General features: G+C 42.1%; 1 protein-coding gene across 1 annotated transcript; it reads right to left on the minus strand.

Moving 5' to 3' along the window:
* Positions 1-470: 470 nt before the first annotated feature.
* OLFML1 (olfactomedin like 1) lies at positions 471-22,088 on the minus strand. Its single transcript, XM_006907554.1, has 3 exons — positions 21,963-22,088; positions 20,354-20,642; positions 471-1,261 (listed from the first exon to the last, which is right to left on the minus strand). The coding sequence occupies exons 1-3, from the start codon at positions 22,086-22,088 to the stop codon at positions 471-473; spliced, it is 1,206 nt and encodes a 401-aa protein (XP_006907616.1).
* Positions 22,089-23,289: the final 1,201 nt, after the last annotated feature.

Genomic DNA, 23,289 nt, shown 5'->3' on the forward strand with positions numbered 1-23,289 from the left:
AAAAAATAGTACTTTAGTTGGGTAGTAAAAATGGAAGACTATCAAAAGGCATCTGTGAAAAGAGGAAAGAGCTTGAGCAAAGGCGAGAGCAGCGAAAAGCCAGGAGTATTAGGGGGTGGCCTACACTTCTTATTGCTTGGGGTGGGGTAGGGTATAATTAAAGTAAATGCAGGTTTAAAAAAAAAAGGGGGGCTGGAAGTAAGCTGGACTGGAATGTGGAAGCCCTTGAGTGCCACGAGGTTTGGATGAGTAATGTAAGTTGTTGAAATTTTCTGAATGACAGACTCTCATCTAACCCCTTAGAAGATCTCTAAGGCTGTAACATCTGGGAGGATGCACATGCATTCCAGCTTCTAGACCCTATCCCTGTGTGTGATTAGAGGGATGCAATATTGCAAAGAGGCTGTGGCCTCCATGTCCTGGAGAGCAGCTTCCAAGGCCAGGGTTCTCTCCTTCCCAACTGTAATGCACTACTTTATAGGCTGCTTTTTCTTTGTCTGGAGTTTGTAAATGATCTGGTTTCCATCATTCCAGGCATAGAGCTGCTTTTCTCTGGCGTTGTAATGGATCATGGAGTGACTTCTTGGCCGCCTGGGGAAGAACAAGTTGGGCAGATCCTCCTCACTGATAGTGCCCCGTGGGTCATAGACACAGGTGATGCGATGGGGGCCGTGGCCACCAGAACTATAGACCACATACAGAACCCCACACAAGAGGAATGCAGCTTCAGCGTCCTGGCTTTTGCATGGAGTGTCCCATGAGTGTTCCACTCCCAGTGTGTCAGGCTCAATTTTTGTGAGAACCAAATGACCATAGATGCCTGGCCCTGCGTGAATGGCCCAGAGCCCATGCTCATCCACAGCCAGGTCAATATAAGTTGATGGGGAGTGCTGGTAAACCAGTGCTCGGCCTGCCCCTCCAGGGAGCAGCATTTGATCTTCCACAGTCCTCTTTTGCAGACTGTATTTGATTATCTCATTGAGAGTCCCTTGGTTATGAAAAAATAGGAAACCTTTGTAGATCACTTGGCCTGTTCCCTGCCAGGAATGTGTTAAGGTTAGCTTCCGGGGGCCTGGCTTGGTACTATCCTCCATGAGTGCTCGCATGTTTGCAAATTCCCAAACAGTGTTGTTTCTGGATCCAATTAAGAAATAAACCTTTGCAGAGTTGCTGACGGCATCTTTCATCCAAGAGCCATCTGTGTCCATAGTCTTCTTCACTATTTTCAGAGACTTTATGCCCATTAGCATGTTGTCACAGCCTGGCCAAACAGGAGAAAAAGGGGAGGTTACTTTATAAACATGAGATGTCTGTTATTCTCACAGATTGCTTTCTTTTTCCTTCAGTGTCTAGAATAAAGTTATCACACACACATCAATGACAGTTTATGATATGATTCAATGAATCAAAGAATTAAACAAATAAATGGGTCTATGTCAAGGGAGTTACTGTCCAGTTATAAAAGTTGGCATTTTATTCAAGACAGGAAATAAACAGCTATTGGCTGTATCAGAGACCCTCTTTACTCTCTAGAGCTCTTGGGGTTAACACAGTGAGAACGACTTAGAAGTGAAGCTGCCTAATTCAATTCCATTTGCCAAGATTTTATTGGGTATCTACTGTGTTCTTAAGTTTACAATGTTCTCAGAACAGTGCTAAGTATTGAGGGTATAAATAATACTTCCGACATTGCCATGAAAAAAAACATGCCTGAGTTAGGATAAGGACACTTGGAGCAAAACCAAATCACTCCAGTCAAACCCAGCCTAGATAACAAACCCTATCTAACCACAGATTCATGAGAATAAATGATTGTTGTTTTAACTCAGTTTTGGAGTTGTCTGGTCCATAATATTTTTGAAGCAACAGATCTCTTCTCTACTCTATAATAGTCACTCTTTTGATAATCTAAATATATATATTGAGGTATAAGGTATACACACACACACACACACGTATATATATAGAGAGAATATATATATATACACACATGTGTGTGTGCATGCGTGCATATATATATATTCTCTCTCTATATATATATACGTGTGTGTGTGTGTGTGTGTGTGTGTGTGTGTGTGTGTATACCTTATACCTCAAAGAGATCATCTTCTGGTGAAGGATTCTGGCCCTTAACACACTAGAACATTGTAAGAGCCCTACTCATCCATTCATTTATTTATTTATGAATGCCTGCATGCAGACATTGGATACCAACAAAAGGCAAGAGACTGAGCTATGAGCTGGGGGTGTAATGGCCTGAGGTGCAGTGATAAATTAGGAGTGGTTTTTGCTTAATAGATACATGAATAACTAGACTATAAAGCTTAAAGTGAAATTTTTACAAAAGGACACAGAATAGAGATATCGTTTGAGGCAGAGACTAATCGGCATTTGAATTGGCCCTCGAAGGATGACATTCTGAGAGAGGTGGAAAGAACATTCCTGACAGTTAACAAAACCACGTTTGGGAAAGTTCTCTAAGATTAGTGTTAATAAAGTAGGATACAGTTTAAGTCAATACAAGCTAAGTACTTGATATTGGCCCAAATCATATGCATAAAACAAAGTAGTAGATTGAAACCATCTCTGTGCCTGGAGCCTTGAGGAAGGGGCTAAGGAATATGAATTTTATTCTATAGTCAGAGAGCTACTGAAATTTTTGAACAAGAGGGAGACATGGTCAAGGCTATTCAACAAATTTAATTAAGCTGGCAGTCATATGTATGATGGACACATGGGAGAGAGACCAAAATCAGGGAAACCAATTAGGACAGCATTTCTATAATCCAAACAGGATGATAAGGGTCTAAAGGAGGTGGAGGAAGGCGAAATGAAAAGAGGGGGTTACATTTTTCCATCTCCTCACTGCTATTTCAGACTATTCTTCCACTTTCTTGCAAAATCCCTTCTTTCTTTTGTATCTCACGTTATCAAACTCCTAGTCTAAATCACTGACTATTCTCTAGGACACTACCCCATATGCATCAAGAGCTTCAGCCTCTTCAACTCCATGGCACCTTACGTTCAGACCACTTTAGCAACCTCCTCCCATGGCCAGACCTGGATCCTCCCATCCCCCAGACCTGTTCCGTCCCCATTAGAAATCTAAAACTCTAATATTCTATCCTCTGCAACAACATCTAATCCTTCCATTTCTCACTCCATTGCTCTCGCCTCCTCTGCTCCCTCATGCCCTCCAATCCCTTGACCTCTTTTTGCTCTCAGGCCATCAGCCCTTTCCTTTCGTGTCCATCCTAGACCTCTGTAATACCTCTGTCACCAGCACCCTCACCCACCAGTCCCTAGTTATTCCACAATATCCACTCTACAAAAATCCCTGGTCCTGGGTCAGTTCAAACATCTGTCTCTGCTTTGGAGAGTTGTGTGTTGGTGAAGAAAACTTCACAGTGGAACATATTGGTGTCGCTACACATTAGGGATCTCCAGTCTCAGCTGAGCACTAAATACCATATTGCTTTCCATGGTTAGCCCCCCATCTTCCACACAGCAGCTATCTTAAATCTGCACCCCTCAACTATACCATAATTTCAGCAGATTAATCCTTTGAAAAATAAACACCATTAGACATGAACTCCCTCACTTCCTTTCCCTTACTTAGAAACTTTTCTTCAGTTGTTCCTACGCTTGTTATCCTTCCACACATCTTAGACGAAGCCATGTCATTCCTCCTGTCCAAGACTAATCCATTCACTTGTGCTCCGGTCTCATCTTTTCCTAGCTTCTTCTAGACTTCTTTGATGAATTATCGCCATTCTGTTATCTTGACTTTCTCCTTCATTACTAGTTCTTTAGCTTGCAAACATCTTGCTTTTATTAAAAAAAAATTCTCCCTCAGTTAAGCACCCTTTTCTACTTACTTCACTATTTCTTTCTGTCATTTTATATAGCTAGATTCTCTTACAGAATAGTTTATACTCTATCTACTTCCTCACCTCCCATTCTTTCTCTTCACCATAATTTCACAGAAACTGCCCTTCATAATGTTACAGTTTATGGCACTTCCTACCTGCAAAATCAGACCTTTTATGTCCATATCTTACTTGATCTTTCTGTAGCATGACATTATTGATCAGTTCTTCCTTCCTGAAGATTTCTTCCTCCTTGATCTTTGTGTCACCACCGTCTCTGTGTGTGTCTCCTACTTGTTTCTTCTGTGACTGCTTATGGCAGAGACAATGTCTGTCTGTATTCATCAAATGCCAGTTCGTTCTCCTCTTCTCTGGTTACACATTTGCAGCCCCCTTTGTATTTAGGTTGCACCACTGACCTGTGTTCTGTCTAAGGAGATGTGGACAGAAGTGGTGTAATCCATTTCCACCTTAAATATGCTGCCTTCCACATGACCCTAGAGTCCTGGAATTTTGGATCAAGATGAGATTAGTTCTACTGGCTAACTCAGGAAAAGTGGGTCATCAGTTCTAATTATGAACTTGTTGTTGGGACTGCCCTGGTAAGCAGTCTATTGTGAGGTGAGCAGTGTCATGGAGGCAGGGAGTGGTGGCCTTACTAGAAAGCATGAGGAACTCTGTGGGTTTCCCTCAAATCCTGATGAGGCCTGTATCAAGAGTAAGAGAAGATGGTCTTAATAAGAACATGAAACTCGATAGGCCTCCCTCATTGACTGCAGGAGAGTAAGGTGGTGGAACAATAGTCCAGTGTTTAACAGTCTCTTGAGGAGAAATGGGCACTCTGAGGGCCTCCCTTAAGTCTTTCCAAAGGTTTTGGCATAGGAAGCTGGATGTGTCAGTGGGCCGTCATGTTCTTCTTAATAAATGCTTAGGTTCTTTAGGCCAACTGGAGGTCATCTAGAGTCAGAGGACAAGATACAGGGTGAAGGAAGAGAAACTAGACACAAGGAAGAAAGGCGCACAGCCAGAGAAGTCCCAGAGATTGTGAGGTAAGTAAGCAGTTTAGCAAACTATTCATTACTGCCAGCTGTTTGGGTGGAAATTCTACCACATTTCCTTAATTAATCACCTAATATTGGAATACCTTCTCTTCTCTCCTTCAGCTTCCACTATTCCCTCCTCACTCTCATATGAATATCTTACCTCTTATTTCACTGAGAAAATAGGAGCAATCTGAGAACTACATTATGTCCTGCCTAGATTACTGCCATAGTCTCCTATATGGTGGCCACACTTCTGTCCTTGGCTCCCATACTCCATTCCCCACAGCAGCCAAAGGGATCTTTTTAAAATGTAAGTCAGATCATGTCACGTCTGCTCAAAACTCACATCTCCTTCAGAGTAAAACTCAAGTCTTTGCCCTCGAGACCTTATGTGACCCTTCCTTTCACTGCCTCTCTGGCCCTGTCTCCCACAACTCTCCCATCTAGTCCCTTTGGTTCAGCCACACTGGCCTTCTTGCTGTTCCTCACATCGTGCCAACCATACTTGTGCCTCAGGAATTTGACACTTTTTGTTCCCTCTGCTTGCAACCCAACTATCTTCTCCAAGATATCTACATGACTTCCTCCCTTGCTTTCTTCAGGTCTGTACTCAAATACTCCCTGATCATTAAAGCCTTTTATGACCACCTGATAAAGAATGGAACCCTCTTCTCCAGCTCTCCATAACCTCCTTACCCAAGTTTATTTTTCTTCAGAGCACTTATCTTCTATCTGGCATATCATAGTTCACTCGTTAATATTTATTGCTTCCTTTCCTTCAATAGAATATAAGCCTCATGGGGGCATGAGCCTTATCTTGTTATCTGGTTAATTCAGTGCTATATGTCTTGTCCCTAGGATAGCAACTGTCACATAGGCCAAGATTTGCTAAATGAATGAATGAGTGAATGAATGAATGAGTTTTCCAACCACCAACCTATTGCAACTGAACCCATATTCTCTGCTTTTCCTCCTGCTGTCTACTTTTTCAGTAGCTCTAATCCCCTCTCGCCTACTCAAGGACTTGGCATCTGAAATTATCTCCCTCTTCTGCCTCAGTAGTGTCTCCCTCCCTACTGGATCATTCCCCTTAGTAAACAAACAGAACTTTCTAGTGTGGCCCCATTTCTCTGTTTCACTTTATAATAAAACTCCTTGACAGAGGAGTTTCCACTCCTCCAATTATCCCCTAAGCCACTCTAACAGCTTCAGTTCTCCACTTGCCTAAACTCCGCTGCCCACTCCACTGACTCAGTTCCTGTGAACATCACTGACAATCTCCACGTTGCCACATCTAAGGATCAATTCTCAGTCTTCAATCTACTCAAAGGCTCAGCAAAATTTGAGTACTTGACCACTACCTCCCCTTGAAACTCTTTCTTCTCTTGATTTTGGAGTACCCCTCCTTCGTACTTCCATTGTTCTGGATATTTTTTCTTGGCATCCTTTGCTGACTCCTTCTTATCTTCCACCTTTAAGTACTCTGTCCTCATATCTCTTCTTTCCTCTTTCTACAATCACTTTCCAAGTCATCTCATTATATCTCATGGCTCTGAATACCATGTAAATTCTAAATAATGGCGAATTCCAAATTTGTATCTGGAACTACATCCTATCTAGGTGTCTACTTAGTCCCAAACTCATTTGCCTGACTGCCTGTTTCTACTTAGATATCTTCAAACTTAATCTGTCCAAAGCAGAACTCTTGCTTTTATCCTCCAAACTCTCTTTCTCCCAACTCTTCCTATTTCAGGCAAAAACTATCAACCAAGCGTCTTTCCTAGAAGTCATCCTTGATTCCTTTACCTCCATTTTTCCACCATCAGTAAGTTCTGATAGTAAAATTTACCTTTAAGTTGTGATACTATATTTAAAATGCTCAGCTACATTTCTCTCACCCTCTTCCCACTTACTCTTCCCTTACACTCCTTGAATTCTCCCCTCTTGCCTAGACCACTGCAATAATCCCCAATTTTACTCCTGCTCACCTATGGTAACTTCTCCACAAAGCAGTAGGAGTGATCTTCTTAAAAACATGAATTATGTGACTGAGCTGCTAAACTCTTTCTCCTATCACTCTAGGAATAAAATCCTAACCCTTTACTCTGTCCTAAAGGACGTACATAATATGGCTGCTGCTTGTCTCTGGGACTTTATCCTCTATTCTCCTCCCCATTGTTCACTGTCTTGTGAGTACATTGGCTTTCTTGCTGTTCTGGGAGTATGTCAAGTTTGTTTCTGCCTCAGGGCTCTTGCACTTGTGCTTCTTTCTGCCTGAAGTGTTTTTTTTCTTGATTTTCCCATAGTCTGCCCCTACTCATTCTTCAAATCACAGTTTTAATATCATCTTCTTAAGAGACCTCCTGAGACTACTGCATCTAAATTTAATATGATCTCCTATAGCCTATAGCATCTTATTTCCTTGAGATCACTTATCACATTCTGTAATGTTATCTGTTTTATTTATTAGCTTATTGTTCTTTCCCCCACTACACTGTAAGCTCCACAAAAGCAGGGCCTTTGTCTTCATGTTGACTGTTATACACTACTGCCTAACTCAGTGCTTTCTGGCTTCAATAAATACCCATTGAATTAATGAGGAAAATAGCTTCATTCAAACAGATGTTTTTTAAGAGTCTAAATAGCGCTGCATATCCGGAGTTCTGATCACAGTCCTGTCTTAAGTAAATAATTCGTAAAGTACTCTAAAGCTTTTAAGATACTTTCAAATCCATTATTTCATTTAAAAATCTTACACAAGGTTCTCATTAAGGGAACATATGGTAGGAGCGGGAGTGGGGAGCGGCCTTAGCTGAGAAGAACCAAGTCTCAGGAAGCTCAGTTTTTTCAGTGGTCATGTCATCACTGGCTGTTCCCAGAAGCCCAGAGAACTTGCCTGGCCTCCACTGTGGTCAGGGCCGGACTTTGGGATCAGTTGCCACTATGTGCCCCTGCTGCTGACATGCTTTGCCAGCCTGAGGGGTTACTTCCCTATAGCCTCAGGGTCAACTTTATCCAGGTTGGCCTGTATTACAGGAAGCTAAACTCTTGGGGAAGGCAGAGAATCCTAGGCCAGTTGGGAACCTATATACCTCAGGAGCAGCTAAGGACAGATCAATCCCCTGCCAGGTTGAGCTTGGGGGCTACTGGCTGTGGCATGGAAGAGGGAGGAGTGGGCTGCGCTGATCTCTGCCAGGGCCCAGTAAACCTTTTTTCAGTTTCACAAGTACAGTCTGTCTCATGTGAATGCTCTGTTCTTCCCACATTCTCTGGTGATCACAGAGGACGAATGAATGAGGGTTTAAACCTGTAAGTGGTCACAGATAGCTTTAATATGGAAGAGGAGGGCTATAAGAGAAGCGCAGAAACAGTTCCCTATGGAAGAACAAGCACAAAGACTTGAGAGGTTAATACACATCTACAAATATATACAATGTGCTTGGTACTGTGATAGATACTTTATTTCGTTAACTTATCCAGTTCTCACAATAAGCCTAAATAGTAGATATTTTAATCTCCATTTCCCAAGTGAAAAAGAAAATATTAAGGCTTGATTAAGTTACTGGGATTGGCCACACAGCCATGGATCCTCTGAGCTCAGTTTGAGCCAGGAGGCAGGGCCAGCCAGGATACCTCCAGCCAGCCCTGGGGACATGGTGGATGGCTGTGTATATGTGTGGTGGTAAGGGGTGGAAAGTGGGTGAGTCTGGGTGTGCCTACAGAGCGATGGGTAAGGGCCATGGACTCCCTAAGACCTAATCACAGGGTGATATATTTGCCTTGATGAAAAAGCCCCAGCCTGTCTATCCTTCTGGGAGGAAACTCAGCATGCTTGCAGCCCAGCTGTGGAGAGACACTATGTCTAAGAACAAGATATGTTCAATGTCTCACCTATAGGAAAATGTTCATTTAAAATACAGCGAAATATCAAATGTCCACCGTAACTAAAAAAATTTTTTTAAATAGAGCAGAAACTAACACAAACATTCTTCTTTCTCCTATATCTCCTTTCTAATTCAGAGTCCTTGGAGAAAGAGCAAAACAAGAGAGTGTTGATAGATGATTTCAATCAGTGAAACACAGTTCTGGGGAAAAAAAAACAAAGCAGAATTTTCCCCATGTGTTCCCTTCTGCTTATCCTATCCCTTCTTTAATAGAGGGAACCTGGGACTGAGACTCAGACCTGAGTGATCTGAACTTGGTCTCTGGTTCTCTGTGTCTCCTTAAAAGTCCCTTTGTCAATCCAGCCTTAGCTTTCACAGCTGTAAAATGAGGGTTTTAGGCTGGATGCTCTCTATAGTTTTTCCACGGTATGTACTTTTTAGTTTTTATAAATTCTTCTTTTGAAATCTGGAGAGAATACACTTCCAGCGTTTGAGGAAAATGGTAAGTTAAGACTCCCTGCTGTTCTTCTCCTGAGAAGAGATAATTAACAGGAGGAAAAGGAAGGAAAGGAAATAAATTTAAAACCTTTGAGTCCAGCCAAGATGCAAATGATTTAACAGACACAATGACATGCATGGTTCCACCTGCAAACCAGAGAATGAAGAAAAAAAAAAACCTGTGATTTTCCCCTCAGGCAAAATTGCAAACAAGCAATTAGGATAGATTTTGGTCCAAGGCCTCACAGTGAATTCACATACAAAGATCACTTATTTGAATTTTAAAAATATATATTTTCCCCCTTATTTAATAGCAACACTCCCTAAACCTGGTGAGACTTGTCCCTCTCTAGGGGAGTGACTCAATAGTAGTTATGTTTTAAAAACATCGTCTCAATGTTAGTAAAGAATGGATGGGGTGGGGAGGAGTGGAAGGAGTAGGGGATATAGGGGTGGGGGTAGAGATAGGAGAGAGGGACACAGAGAGATGGGTAGAGAGTCTATAATTATAATCTAGATGAGAGATATCTAAATAGTGATGGGTATGAAAAGAGAAACCAGGTTTTAGCAATAAACCAGACTCAAGGATGGAGTGACAGAATGCATGAGATAGTGACAGAGAAGGGAGGGCAGGTTTGCTTGGGAAGAACAGTGATGAATTCATTGAAAAGAGAATTCCTGCAAAGCCACGAAAGTTTTGACTGCTTCATGAAATTCTCTGTTGTGAGACTTGACTTTTTCAACCACCTGAACTATATTCATGTTAATATTTGTCTATGCCTATCAAGTGACAGGTATAATGTTAGACACAGGGATGACAAAAATGACAGCTCTCAGACAAGTAGTCCATTATAAAGCTTCAAGCTATTATAATAAAATTGTCAACATGGACAAATTATTCTATAAATCGGGACTGTTTCATGCTTTTTGCCCATAGGATAAGTTTCAGACATCTCAGCATGGCACTTAAGGTCCTTTGTTTGACCTTCTCTTTTGTCACTTCCTCACCACACTGGACTGGTCACTAGTCACCAGACTTGCCATGGCCTCTCACAAGTTTTAGACTTTGCCCATACTTTTCCTTAGCTCACTTTCTCTAAATTGGTATCCTTCATCTTTTAAAAAATATTCTGACTCCTTCAGAACCGTTGATTGTTCCTTCTGTGTCCAAAGCATCCTGTGCAGCCCCCTCTTCCAGGGCAGTTAGCATCCTGAATTGGAATTGCTCATTTACTTTGTTTCCTCTCAAGCACTTTAGACAAGGACTGTGTCTTATTTGTCATTTTATCCACAGTGCTTGGGATACAATACATAGCTCCTTCCTATACAATCTCTTGCTGCTTACCATCCAAATTCAGGAATTAATTTGATTCAGATAATGCAGTATTAGTTAGTGTCCAAACTTGCTATTCCAACTCATGTTAGAAATCAAATCAATTCAAATAGCAAAAGGTATATGTAGACATTAGCAGGTGCTATGTCAGTGTCTGTGTGCCTGGGTGGATGAATGGCAGAAAGACAGGAAGACTGGCTTGTATGAAATGGTACTCAGCGAGCCATAGGAGGATTCGGCTTTGCAGAGCTGTGAATCCAAGGCTTAAACAGGGCCTGGATTACAATAAATTCACCAAAACCAACGTATAGAATTACACAGAACTCTTTAGTAAATCTATATCAGGGAGTTTTCTAGGTTTCCAGCACCCAGTACGGAGCTCTGACAGCTTGTCTTTATTGGTGATTAGCAATAGATGGTGAGGAAGAAAACAGATGATGCATAGCTGGTTGCTTGTATGGCCGTGCGCTGCTCGATGACGTTGAACTGAGAACTTTGGGGGAGTGCATGAAGCTGAAAGATGTGTGAGCATGAGTTTAGCCTGCATCCACTGTGGGGTCCCTAGGGTTGGAGTCCAACACAGCCAATCTCCTTCAGATGCCTCCTTTCAGAAAAGGCCAGCTCTTCATAACCCCTTTACCTTAGCTGATTTTCCTCCATAGTATCCTATCTTCTACTGACATGTTATAAATTTCTCTGTTAACTTATAGTTATTGTTTGATTCTCCTCAATACGATGTAAACCCCATGAGGGCAGGGCTTTGCTATATTTACTGCTGTCCTATAACAGCATCTGGCACATATTATAATTTCTATATTCTAATTATGGATAAGGTAAATACCAATAGATATAATCCATGCCAACAAAATTCTTTGGGGTCCTGAATAATTTTTTTTAAATGTAAAGGGCTCCTGAAGCTAAAAGTTTGAAAATGCTGTCCCAGAGGGTGCAGCTGGCCAACACTCACTCATGGGAAGCGAAGCGTGGGAGTGGGATCGTCTTTGGCGGGGTTCTGGTCAGACAGCTCCATTTTGTATCAATTATCCAACTGTGGCAAAATTTAGGCGTTCCAAGGTTATAATTATCAACTTCTTGTTTTTATTTATTTTTCATTTAAAAATCGAGCTGGTTGTTTGTCTGGGGCTTTTTGCATAGTGTGTGTGTGTGTGTGTGTGTGTGTGTGTGTGTGTGTGTGTGTGTTTCCTGTAATATTCTTAACTAAGAAGGAAGGAAATGTTCTCAATTTCTATGTGTGGTACTGCCATTCTCCCATTTGCCTGATTAGAAAACAAAGTCATTTGGAAATTAATTGCACCATGGACTCTTCCTGTGAGATAAACCTCACTCATCCTGTTCTGTGATCCTTTCTCAAAGTCTAGGGCCTGCTCTCCTGAATCTGAACTTTGCACCAGCCCTCTCACTGGTTCTTCAATCTCATCTCAAAACCATCCATCTCACTAATGCCTGATTCACCACTTTCATATAGAAATTTGCATATTTAAAAGCCTGTTTTGATTACTGCCTGTCTTTGGGAGTGTCAAGACCAAAAGCCTTGTTAGATACTATTAGAGGTTCTACTGGAAAGTTGGGCTCAAGAGCCAGACTTGGAACTTGCTTTGCCCAAAAGAATTTGGTAAAAGCGACCAGACCTTTATGTACTTGTGCCCCGCTTCTCAGATGTCTGTCCCCATCATTAGAACAAGCCTAGATTTGCCTTCTAAAAGATCAGACCACATAGAGGAGATCCAAGCTATCTCAGCTGAGGCCATCCTCAACCAGCCATCCCCTAGGCAACGTGCCACTAGGGAAACCAGCTGAGAGCGCCCAAGCCTGGCCCCGACCAACGGAACTGCCAGCTGCCCTGTAGACTCCTTAGAAATAATCAATGATTATTTTTTTAACCACTCAGTTTCAGAGTGGTTTGTTAAACAGCATTACTGTGGCGACAGATAACTGACACAGGGTGAGGGTGAAGGGATGGTGAGCAGAAATGAAGGCTGAGATGAATCTAGTATGTCTCAGGGTGGTGCGTACACTGGATATAGCAGAAATGTGGGAGAAAGATGGGGCTCCATGAAACACTCTGAGACATGGTTTCTTCATCTGAAAGGAAGTCATAATGGTATCTACCTAGCAGCATTATTGCCGTGGGTGGGCTTGGACAAGATAACAGATAAAAGGGCTTAATGCAATCTCTGGAAAATAGTTGCCTCCACTTTATAATAAACTACTCCTCAAGGTCAGAAAATATTGACTTCTACTCTGTTCCAGGCACTGCGATAGACTTAAGAAACACGGCATGCATAATGCAGGGACGCATGAAGTATGCTTTATGTTTTCAGAATAGCAGATCAGACACAGCATAGAGCATCAGGTAGATGGAGATAGGCAGTAGTGGCACAAGACAAAGTTGAGAAATATTCAAAGTTGCTGTGTTCAGTTGTTGGCTTATCTACTTTTACAATAAAAGTAAATACAATAAATATAGCACATATAATGTTCCTGGTTTCTATTCAATCAGCAGGTGTTAGTTTCATAGAGAATAACAAAAATTACTTTTAAAAAGCTAGGTTGGGGTCAGGTTGTAAGGGATTCCTTTATGTTATTTTATGGAGTTTCTTTAGCCCATAGGTTTCAGTTGCCAGCAAAAATTGATAAAGCAAAGTTGCACTAATTGTAGCAAGATGACCCCAGTGGCAATATAGGAGGAAACCCTGAAACAGCAAGAAACAGACAGCTGGAAGATCAGTTAGGAGACTCTTGCAGTAATCAAGACCAGAGATGATGAGAGAGCTGTTGCAGATGAAAAAAAATAAATTTGAGAGAGATTCAGAAGGAAGAATCTACTAGATATGGTGACTGGCCAGACGAGGACCAAAGAGATGCCCCTGAGATTTCTAGCACAGAAATGTATGGAACGCTTCTGTTAAGTGAAAGAATAGAGAGCAAAGGAAAGGAGTATTGTAGTTTAAGAGTTAATGAAGAAAACTCAGGGAATTAAAAACCAAGAAGGTAGGGGAAGAAAATTGACCTTTCTAGGCCAGGGTTTAAAAGAATAATTTAAATGAAACTGTCTGTGGGTAGGAATCATCATCAAACAGCAATCAAGAGAACTGACGTGGTCTTCATGTGTGTCCCACAGCAAGATCGGAAGCAGTTGGGCCTGGTAGGTGCAGCCATCGAGTTTCAGAACAGAGGGTGCCTACCTTGAGTGCCTCTGTGACAGGCCTGGGGATGACCTCCATGCCTCCAGTCTCTCGCTCCTGTGTGCACTCAGCCTCCCTTACTGCAGTCCATTCTATGTACTACGGCCAGAATGACCTTTCTAAAACCTCCGTCTGAGCCCTGACATTCCCATTCTTACCACTAACCAGCAGGACAGCATGACGAGAGAGATGGATGGCAGGAGTCAGCCTTTCGTGGTTTGAATCCCAGCTCTGGCACCAATTAGCTATGAGACTTCAGATAATTGCTTATCCTTTCAGTACACTGATTTCCTCACATATAAATGGGAGATAATTATAAGGCCTATCTCATAGGGCTGTTGTGAGAATTAGATGATATAATCCAATAAGATATATAAAATTCTTAAAGATTACGTGGTACATTAGAAACACTCAATAAATATTAGCCGTTATTATTCATATTATTTTTACTCCTCACAGCTTGAATGTGTGAACTGGCTTAGCACAGAAGAGCTTAGCTCTTGTCTGGTTTTTTCATCTCTCCTCCATGACATCCTCCTTCACCTGAGCTCTACTGATCACTAAGCCCGATTCGGCCTTTGCGCCTCCACATGCTGTTCCATTTGCTTACTTGAAGCGCTCTTTATTCACCATTTGATTGGTTCTTTTCCATTACTAAAACTAAGATTGAGGGTTATTTTCCAGATTCCACAGTCCCCCCTTCCTTAATTGCTTAATATCTTCCCCTTGTCCTTCTGTGACATCCTCCATCAGAACAGTCGCCCTCCACCTGTTATCCTGGGTTCATTTAGATGGCTTCCCCGCTTGACTGTAAGCTTTTTGAGGGCAAGGATGTTATCCTATTCAGTGTTTCAGGTGTACTGCCTGGCATGATGCCAACATATACCTGGAATTCAGTCAGACATTTGTTGAATGAATGAACAAATGAGTTATAGAGAGAATAAATGGATGTTCCCCCTGGAACCAAACGCCATAAGCTAGAACAACTTTGGGACCTTCTGTTAGTATCCATAGTGACTAGAGGTACCCTTGTACACTCTAACCCTTCCAGGTGGATAAACAAAGGAAGTGCTGTGTACATGGGCCTTTCTGGACCCAGCACAGTGACCTATTGTACTCTCCAGGAGACAGCACAGGGTAAGCTGTATACTTACCTCCAGCATTGGTGGCCCGTGAATGCAGCAACTTCTGGATGGAGAATGTGTAAGAGTGTGTGTGAGTGTCCACACACATATGCACATGCACATACAAGCACTCTCATACTCTCTTATGCTCCTACTTGTGTATATGTTCTCAATTCTCTCCTTTGTGGTAAATATATTGGTTGCAAATGTATTTAATATTTTGTTCCACTCTTCACAAACTAATGGGCGCTGGGAGTTGGTTCACAGATATGTTTAATTTGGCTTTCAGTGGGATTTTTATTTGCTTCTTTGTTTGTTTTATATTTTGTTTTGTTTTTAATGGCTTTGAATATGAGGCATGTACATTTATTACCTGAGTGGATCCTACAGGCATTTAAATTTGCAGCACAGACTTTCTTCTTCCAAATATGATCTAACAAAAGATATGAGTTATTTAATTCAGCAGGGAGAGGGTTACTTGAAGTAATTTGCATGCACCCTTGTAATAAAAGGAGCTGGACTAAATAAAACAGTAAATAAAATAAAATCTGCTATAATGTCTTGTTTTGACTGCTTTGAGAATTTTTCTTCAAGCTATTTACAAGTTAAAAAGAGGTTAATACTCTTATCCACATGAGAATGCAGGCTGGGGAATGGGACTTTTAGTGAGATAAGTTCCCAATCTGGGTATCTGAGGCAATGGTGTTTTGCCATAAATTGTCAAGTACAATACAAAATATCTTTATATGAATAAGAATTAAAGAATCAAAACCAGGGAATGATTTTTTAAATATAAAATTGTATTCAAATAACTTTCACTCATTGCATTCTAAAGTGTGTGTGTGTGTGTGTGTGTGTGTGTGTGTGTGTGTGTAGGCACACACATGTGCATGTGAAAGAGAGAGGAGGGAGAAAGAGAGGGGGTATGAATGTGTGTTAGAATTAAGATCCTAAGAATTTTATGTAACCCCCAAACATCCCTGGGATTGTGGGCCTCATATGAACATCTTTGGGGATCTTCTCTAATTCAAGGTTGAAGATAAGACCAACTCTATAGGGAATGGCTTAATTACAGAGCAACACTATCTTATTAATTATCCCCAGTATCTGGCCCTTCAGAGTTGCCCAAGAAACATTCCTAGAATAAATAAAAATCATTTAGACTGATGTTAGACTGATGTTAGAATTTTCTGGTCCACTCTTGAGATACAAGGTTGAATTTTCCAAGGAAGTTGCATTATTCCCTTCTTGCAGGTTTTCTGAAGAAACTTTCAAAGACAGAGTGCATGTATGAATGAAACCCTGTGATGTGACCTCTGGCGACCCCTCCCTATCCCACAATCCCAGGGTGTTTGCCCATACAAGACTGCTGACTTGAGTCTAAAGATTTTAGTGGAAGTTCTACAGCTGGCTCAGTCTCTGCAGGCCAAGGTTAGAAGACAGAAAGGTGGGAGACTTGTAGGAACAGGGTGGATACAGATAATTAGTAGCACCAGCTGGGCCTAGCAGAATAGGGCAACTTGGTTGGCAGAATTTTAAGATGGCCCCCAAGATTCCTATCCCCTGGTAAACACACCCTACATAATCGCCTCCCCTTGATTGAGGGCAGGACCTGGCAATAAGATAGAATAACACTCCTTGACTAGATTACATTATAAGTTAAAGCTGAAAGGATTTTGCAGCTATAATTAAGGTCCCAAATCAGTTGACTTTGAGTTAATCAAAATAAAAATTATCATGAGTGGGCCTGCCTTAAATTAGATAAAAATTCTTAAAAGAGGAACTGTGCACTTCCTGAAGAGAGGCACTCTCCTGGTCTTGAAGCAGCAACAGCCACTTTGTGAGCTGCCTATGGAGAAGGGTGGCTTCTAGAAGCTGAGGGCCTAGGTCTTACAACCACTAGAAAGTGAATTCTGCCAACAACCTTGGTGAGCTTGAAAGAAAACCCTGAGCTTCAGGTGAGAATGTAGCCCAATTGACACCTTGACCTTGAACAAAGGGTCCCGCTAAGTTGTGCCTGGATTCCTGAACCACAGAGACTCTGACATAATAAATGTGTACTGTTTTAAGCTGCTAAATTGGTGCTAATTTGTAACACAGCATTAGAATACTAAGATAGATATAATTATTAACAGAAATGGCAAAAAAGTGGGAGATGGGCACAGTGTGTAAAATTCGAAACAGTGCAGGGCAGGGAAACAAACTGGCATCCCAAAGTCTCTCTCTGGGCAGAGAACCTCTGAAAATAACAGGCCAAGGAGCACTAATCATATGCTTGTGATCATTTACAGGTTTGTCTTTCCCCATCTAAACTCCGAGGGTCCTGCCATCAGCATCTCTGCTATAGATAATTTTTGCAGCCTCCTCCATGAGACGCCCTTACCAATGCAGGAATTAAGATGTTAATATGTTCATGGTCTCATTGAGGAATCAAATACACACAGATGTGTGTGGTTGGAAGTGTCAGTGCTCCCTTGGAGGATGGAATGAAATGAGCCGATCTGCCTAGAGGTAGAGGGAGGTCTTCATGCAGAATCTGCAGCATTTTTGAGTTATAATAGATGGGTAGAAAAAACAATATTTATGTTTTTAAATGCAACTGCATATGGGTAAGTTATGAGAGTAGAAGAAGCTGGAGGTGAGCTTGGGCCACTTCGTGAAGGCCTTCCCCCATGAAAAAGGCTAAGAGATTCAAATGAATTTTTTTTGTTGCTGGTAATTGATGGTGAATGACATATATACATACATACATACATACATACATACATACTAAAATTCTACCCAGAGGAGTAGTATGATCCATTTTGTGTTGTGGGAAGGTCTGCATGATAGCAGTTGAATTGTAGGAGGTAAGACCAGAGGTAAAGAAGCAGTAGGAAAGCTAGTGCAGGATGTAGCATGTTCTACTCACTCCTCCATCCCTACTGTGTAGCACAGGGCCCATCCAACAGTGGAGGGCAAAATGTGGTTGCTAATCACAAACCAACAAATCACCAAATAAGGGTCCCAGAGGCAACTGTCATGAAAAGAGCAATCTCTGGAAAGTTAAAAGAGAAATTTTCACTCACCCCGGAGCTGGGAGTGGGAATATTTCAGGCCTCAGGTGTCTGAGGGATAAGGCAGAGGATGAGGGTTGAACAAGCAGCAAGTCCAAACTCAGGACCTCTGTTGAGCTTGAGCTAGAGTGGAAAGGGGCAACCTCAAGGCCTGAGGGGCTTAGGGTGTTCAGGGACCAGGAGCAGCTCAGGGATCCAATCCAGTACAACCGTTCAGGCTTGGGGTCCTGCCTGAACCCTGGCATGAAAGTTCAGGCATATTCTAGCTCGGGCCACCTTAGCACCCAATTCTCCCCATCAGCTTTTTAGACAGCCTCCAATTGATCATCTGCTGGCTCATCCTTGCCCTTTCATCCTTCCCTCACCACATGCTTAGCCCCAGTTGCTTCTTCTGCAGACGATTCATCTCATGACAGTGTCAAGGCCAAAAAGGATCACTCACTTGACCAACTCAGTCAATTGCTTTCTGTCATAGATAAGGCACCCTCCTCTCTGCCTTCTGACCCAGAGATAAGATCTTCTCTTTGCTTTCAAAGCCTAATAGCCCCTCTGTCTGTGCTGATAAGCTCTCCATCCATTCACTCATTTATTCACTTGGTTATTTACTGACAAATGTTCGATGAACATAAACACTATGCTAGGTACTGGGACACAGCATTGAATATGAAATGCAGGATCTAGGCTCTCATAAAGATGACATTCTAAATGCAGAGGCAGAAAACAAGCAGTGAGCAAATAAGTAAACTAGAAGATTTCAGAGTAATAATTACTCCCTCCACCCGCACCCCACCCTCCCCCCACCAAATGTAGAGTAATAGGAGCTCTAAAACTCCTCTTTGGTTTCCTATCTCAACATATTTCAGACCAACCACCCCATAGCCTAAGCCAAAAACCCAGGAAGCATCCTGGATGTGTCCTTCTCGCTCACTTCACTTTTAATGATCAGTCACCAAGCCATGTGGATTTCAACTCTTAGTGGCTCTCAAATCCATCTGCTCGTCTCCATCTCACCTACACTTAATGCAGACTCCACCACTTGTTGCCCAAATTACTGCAGTATCCCCCTGACTGGGTCTCCTTCTCTAGTCTTTCCCTCTCCCTTCATGTCATGCCCCTGCTTAAAATTTTTCAGTGGTTCTCTATAGTTTCCCAAGTTAAGTCCAACCCCGTTAACTTAGCATGCAAGGTCTTTTGTTATCTAGATTCTGCTGAACTCTTCAATCTTGCTCTCCTATACTCACTGCCCCATAGAGGTCTACTCAGCCATATCTGCAGGTCTCTATATGTCAAAGTGTTACATATTCTCATGCCTTTGACATGTTATGCCATCATTTTTTTTTTCACCTTGTAGCACCTGTATTTATATAGATTGACTGGGAGAATAGTCATAACAATAACACTGATCATGATAGCAGCATTCAGAATGGAGTGCAGGGCTCTCTGGCCCATGGTCTCGGTGTCTTCTGTGAATGGGGTATAGATTAGCTGCCCATCATTCCAGGTGTGTGCTCTGCACATTCTTCTCTGATTTCTTTGTTCAAAACTCAGATCCATTGTCACCTCATTTAAGAAGACCTATGGAGTTCTTATAAGAATTACATTGAAAAGATATTTGGAACCCTTAACACAACAATGGCACTCAGCTTATGTCTTATGTCCCTGATGGAGTTTTTCAAATTTGGAGCAGATTTAATTAGTCTATAAACAAAGTTTTCCTGTTTGTAGTAAAACTATCTCAGAATACGGACTCTGAGCCAGTCTCCCTCACTGCTTTAATAAAGTGAATTCATGCATAGGACATTTTCCTTCTCTTGTATGTTTTTTGTTGCTTGATACTTGTTATTATATTTGAGTTCCTAAACATTTTTCTTAATGGCTTGAAAGTGATTCCGATGGATCACAAGATAGGAGACAAACTCCCCGGATATCACCATCCCAACAGCACGCACAATAATAATTCACTGTAGTCTCCAGGCCTGAGGGTTGGCTGCTGCCTGGCATATTTGCAGCCTCTCCCTATTCTCAGAGCACTGTCACTCTCCCTGAAAGGATCTGGGACCACTTGCCTCTGCCAAACCAAGGTCTATCAGAAGATGCCTTTCTTGGGCTGACCTCTGACACTGTAGCCCTGACCTTCTATGCGACCTTTAGGAACTCCCTGTGAAAGGAAAAACTATTCTCTGAGAATGGATTTTCCTTTGGACACTTGTTCCCTGCTAAGATTTCCCTCCCAGCATGGGCACACATCCAGCTCTTTCTTTGATTCTCGGGCAGACTCGTCCTGCACCAAGTGTCTGAGTGACAGTCCCTAGAAGAGTATAAAAGACAAAGCTCTCTTACTTGCATTCAGCAGAGTCTGGATCTTTTTTTCTTCTTCGGCATCTTGGACTAGCTTTTCTGCCAGCATTTTGTCCTCTGATTCTATGCACACGTCAGCTGCTCGCAGGTACTCTAGATAGTCAATCTCCCGTTGGGCACGTTCGACTCTCATTGCCAAGTTGTCCACTGCACTCTTATATTCACTTGTGTGGGTCTGACATCTTCCCAGCATAGCAGATATGTTTTTTGAGAACTCACGGAAGTCTTGAATGTATGCCCTTGTCTCTTGGGTACATTTTTCCAGTCCTTGCTTCGGTCAGAAAACAAATTGCCAAATTATTGATAGTTACTGAAATTACAATTTTTTATAGTAATAAAATAGCTATCATCCATAAAGATTTTAAAAGTAAAAATAACCAAAAAGGGGGGAAATAAAAATCACCCACAATTTTTTAACTCAAAATACTATTATTGATACTTAGAATGTATCATTTTTTAAGAGTTTGCATGCATTTATTCATACATATATAAATATATTTCTTAAAATGTTGAGTAACTCTGTGCTAAACGTAATGATTGAACCTAATTCTGGCACTTTTAAGGAGGTGAGACGGGGGAGGAAGTGTCTGAGGAGATAGCAAGTAAAGAAGCAGCAAGAGGCCCCTGGCTTGAGAGCATTTCATTCACCACCTCTAGGCCTCAGCATGTTAGCTGGACAACATTAGACAATGTGTTTGGCCACTCTGTGGAATTATTTAACCCTGACTGTAACTAGATGACCAAATAACTTGGACTTTAAGATTTTTCAGGAAAATATTGAAAATAAATATTGGAGATAAGAGTGTCTTTGAAAGAAGATAAATATTTTATCAAAATTTAACTTGTACAAAAGCTAGGCAATTAAGTATGAAAGAGTCAATGTCCACACCAGGGTTGTGTCAAAGGCTAGGGCAGAGGGTTATATTTGTCCGCGGGAGCCAGTTCGTGCAGGAAAAGTTTTGGGTTTTGCAAATTTTAATGAAACTGTAGCTGCAACATATGAGAAGAGGGCCCAAACACTTCTTCTCTGTTTAACATTGCTGAAATCTGCTCATTTCTAAATCCAAATCCAGTTTGGCAAAAGCTAAGACTGCTTCTTGGTACAATAATATTGTGACTTTTTATAGTGACCTAATGGTTTCTCAGAAAAAGACAAAAAGAAAAGCTAAAGTTGGCCATCATCCTGATATAGTAAAAATGAAGAAAAGTGACCAAATTTTTAAGTTTTTGTATTTTAAAAATTGAACTCTGAATAACATTTTGGACATTTACCAGCATGTCAGGCAACGTTCTAAGCATAGATCAATTTATTAAATCTTCAGAATAGCTTTAGGAGGTAAATTCAATTTTCATCCCCATTTTACAGATGAGAAAAACTGCAGAGGGAAGCCCTGCTCAAAGTCCAGGAATGGTGCAGTCTGGACTCTGGTGCTCAAAACCACTGGAATATAAAAAATTTTAAGTGTAACTTAAGCAATATTTATCATTTATTACTGCAGTAAATGCATCCCAGTAGATAGGAAAGCATAGGGTAACATAAGGTGACTTCTAGGAGGCATGTTCCAGTATCAGGTGCACAGATGCCACCTACCTCCAAGACTCGAAAGCGCTGGTAGATGTAGTGCACCATGGCTGGGTCCTGAGCACACTGTGGTGGGGGCAGAAAAGCTGCAAGGAACAGAACCAGGAAAGCAGAAGCTTGCTGAAGGGCCAGCATTGTTCTGCAAACTGCCCGGGGGTGAAATCTCCTAGGTTGTGCCTCTCAAAGAAGACTCAAGAGTCCAGGTGGTGATCTCCTGCTTTCTAGTCGTTGCTGTGAAAATCCTCTAAAAACAGCACAAGAACAAAGTCCTCTTGTTCCACCAGATGCGTGACCTCGCTTTCCGAGCCCAGCTGTGATCAAGCCCAGCTGTGGGCGAGCCAGTCCCTGGAGGCCTTGCCGGGTAGATAGACCCAGGGTAGGGAGCTTCCTGGGTCTCACGTCTGTTGGCATCACCCCAGACACACAATGACCTTCCCCCAGGCTAGTGGCTGCACCCTGCTTCTAGGCCTGGGTGAGTGTGCATGGCAGTGGGGGGAGGGGGGACAGGGAGGGCTTTTCCCCTCTCCCCAGCTCTTTCCTTTTTACTTTTGCTTTCCTCCTCCTGCAGTCCAATCACAGGCCTGACCCAACACACACCACCCCCAACTTCTCTGAGTTGAAATCTCAGCTTTGGTTCTGGCAAAGATTCCCAGGATCCTCTTCCTAGTAGTCCTTTTGGGAGACCCCACCCCTCCTCCAGATTCTCTTTGCATTCCAGCAGCTCTTAAAGGCACAGCAAGGAAAAAATAAAAAAAAAAGTTCTGATATGCTCAGGGCTGATTGCCCCTTAGGGAGAGAGGTACAATGGGCTGCAGGCCTGGCTACTCAGGCTGATAGCTGAAAAATCTGAGAATCAAGTTCAGAAGAGTTTTATTAAGATACGCAACAACAATTATTGATGCTGTGATGTTTCTAGACCTAAATCATCAGGAAATGGAACTTTTGTAAGGAAGCCCTTGACTTTTCTCAGTCTCTAGTGGCAGAATTCCTTTCATCTGTACCTGCAGGCCAGCAGTACATAGGACTCAACTCCTGTTGCCCGATATGTCTGGGGTGGGCTCTCGAGAGCTTGGCCTCAGAGCCCTGTCTAATCTGGCAGGCTCTCCCTCTATGCTCACCAATGATTCAGGTCCCACATCGCTCTCACTTCAGCCACCAGCTTCATAGGGTCAAGCTTGGTCTCTCTGCCCTAACTGCCCACACCTGGTCTTAGTTGGCAAGCTTCACTCTTGTGATCCCAGAGGCAGCAAAGCCCACAGCTCACATCCCTAATCTATTAGAATCGATGAGTTGTGGGTGTACCCAGAGTGGAAACCCTCACATTCTTGTAACCAAA

This window comes from Pteropus alecto, unplaced genomic scaffold (genome assembly GCF_000325575.1).
Source record: "Pteropus alecto unplaced genomic scaffold, ASM32557v1 scaffold402, whole genome shotgun sequence".
NCBI lineage: Eukaryota > Metazoa > Chordata > Mammalia > Chiroptera > Pteropodidae > Pteropus > Pteropus alecto.

Bases quoted from the DNA above. Each gene is read 5' to 3' on its own strand.
- OLFML1 (XM_006907554.1), bottom strand. From the start codon at position 22,088: ATGCTGGCCCTTCAGCAAGCTTCTGCTTTCCTGGTTCTGTTCCTTGCA. The intron at 20,643-21,962 runs GTAGGTGGCATC...TTCTGACCGAAG, and splicing joins AGCGCTTTCGAGTCTTGGAG to CAAGGACTGGAAAAATGTAC. The intron at 1,262-20,353 runs GTAAGAGAGCTT...CTGTTTGGCCAG, and splicing joins CCAGACTCTGCTGAATGCAA to GCTGTGACAACATGCTAATG.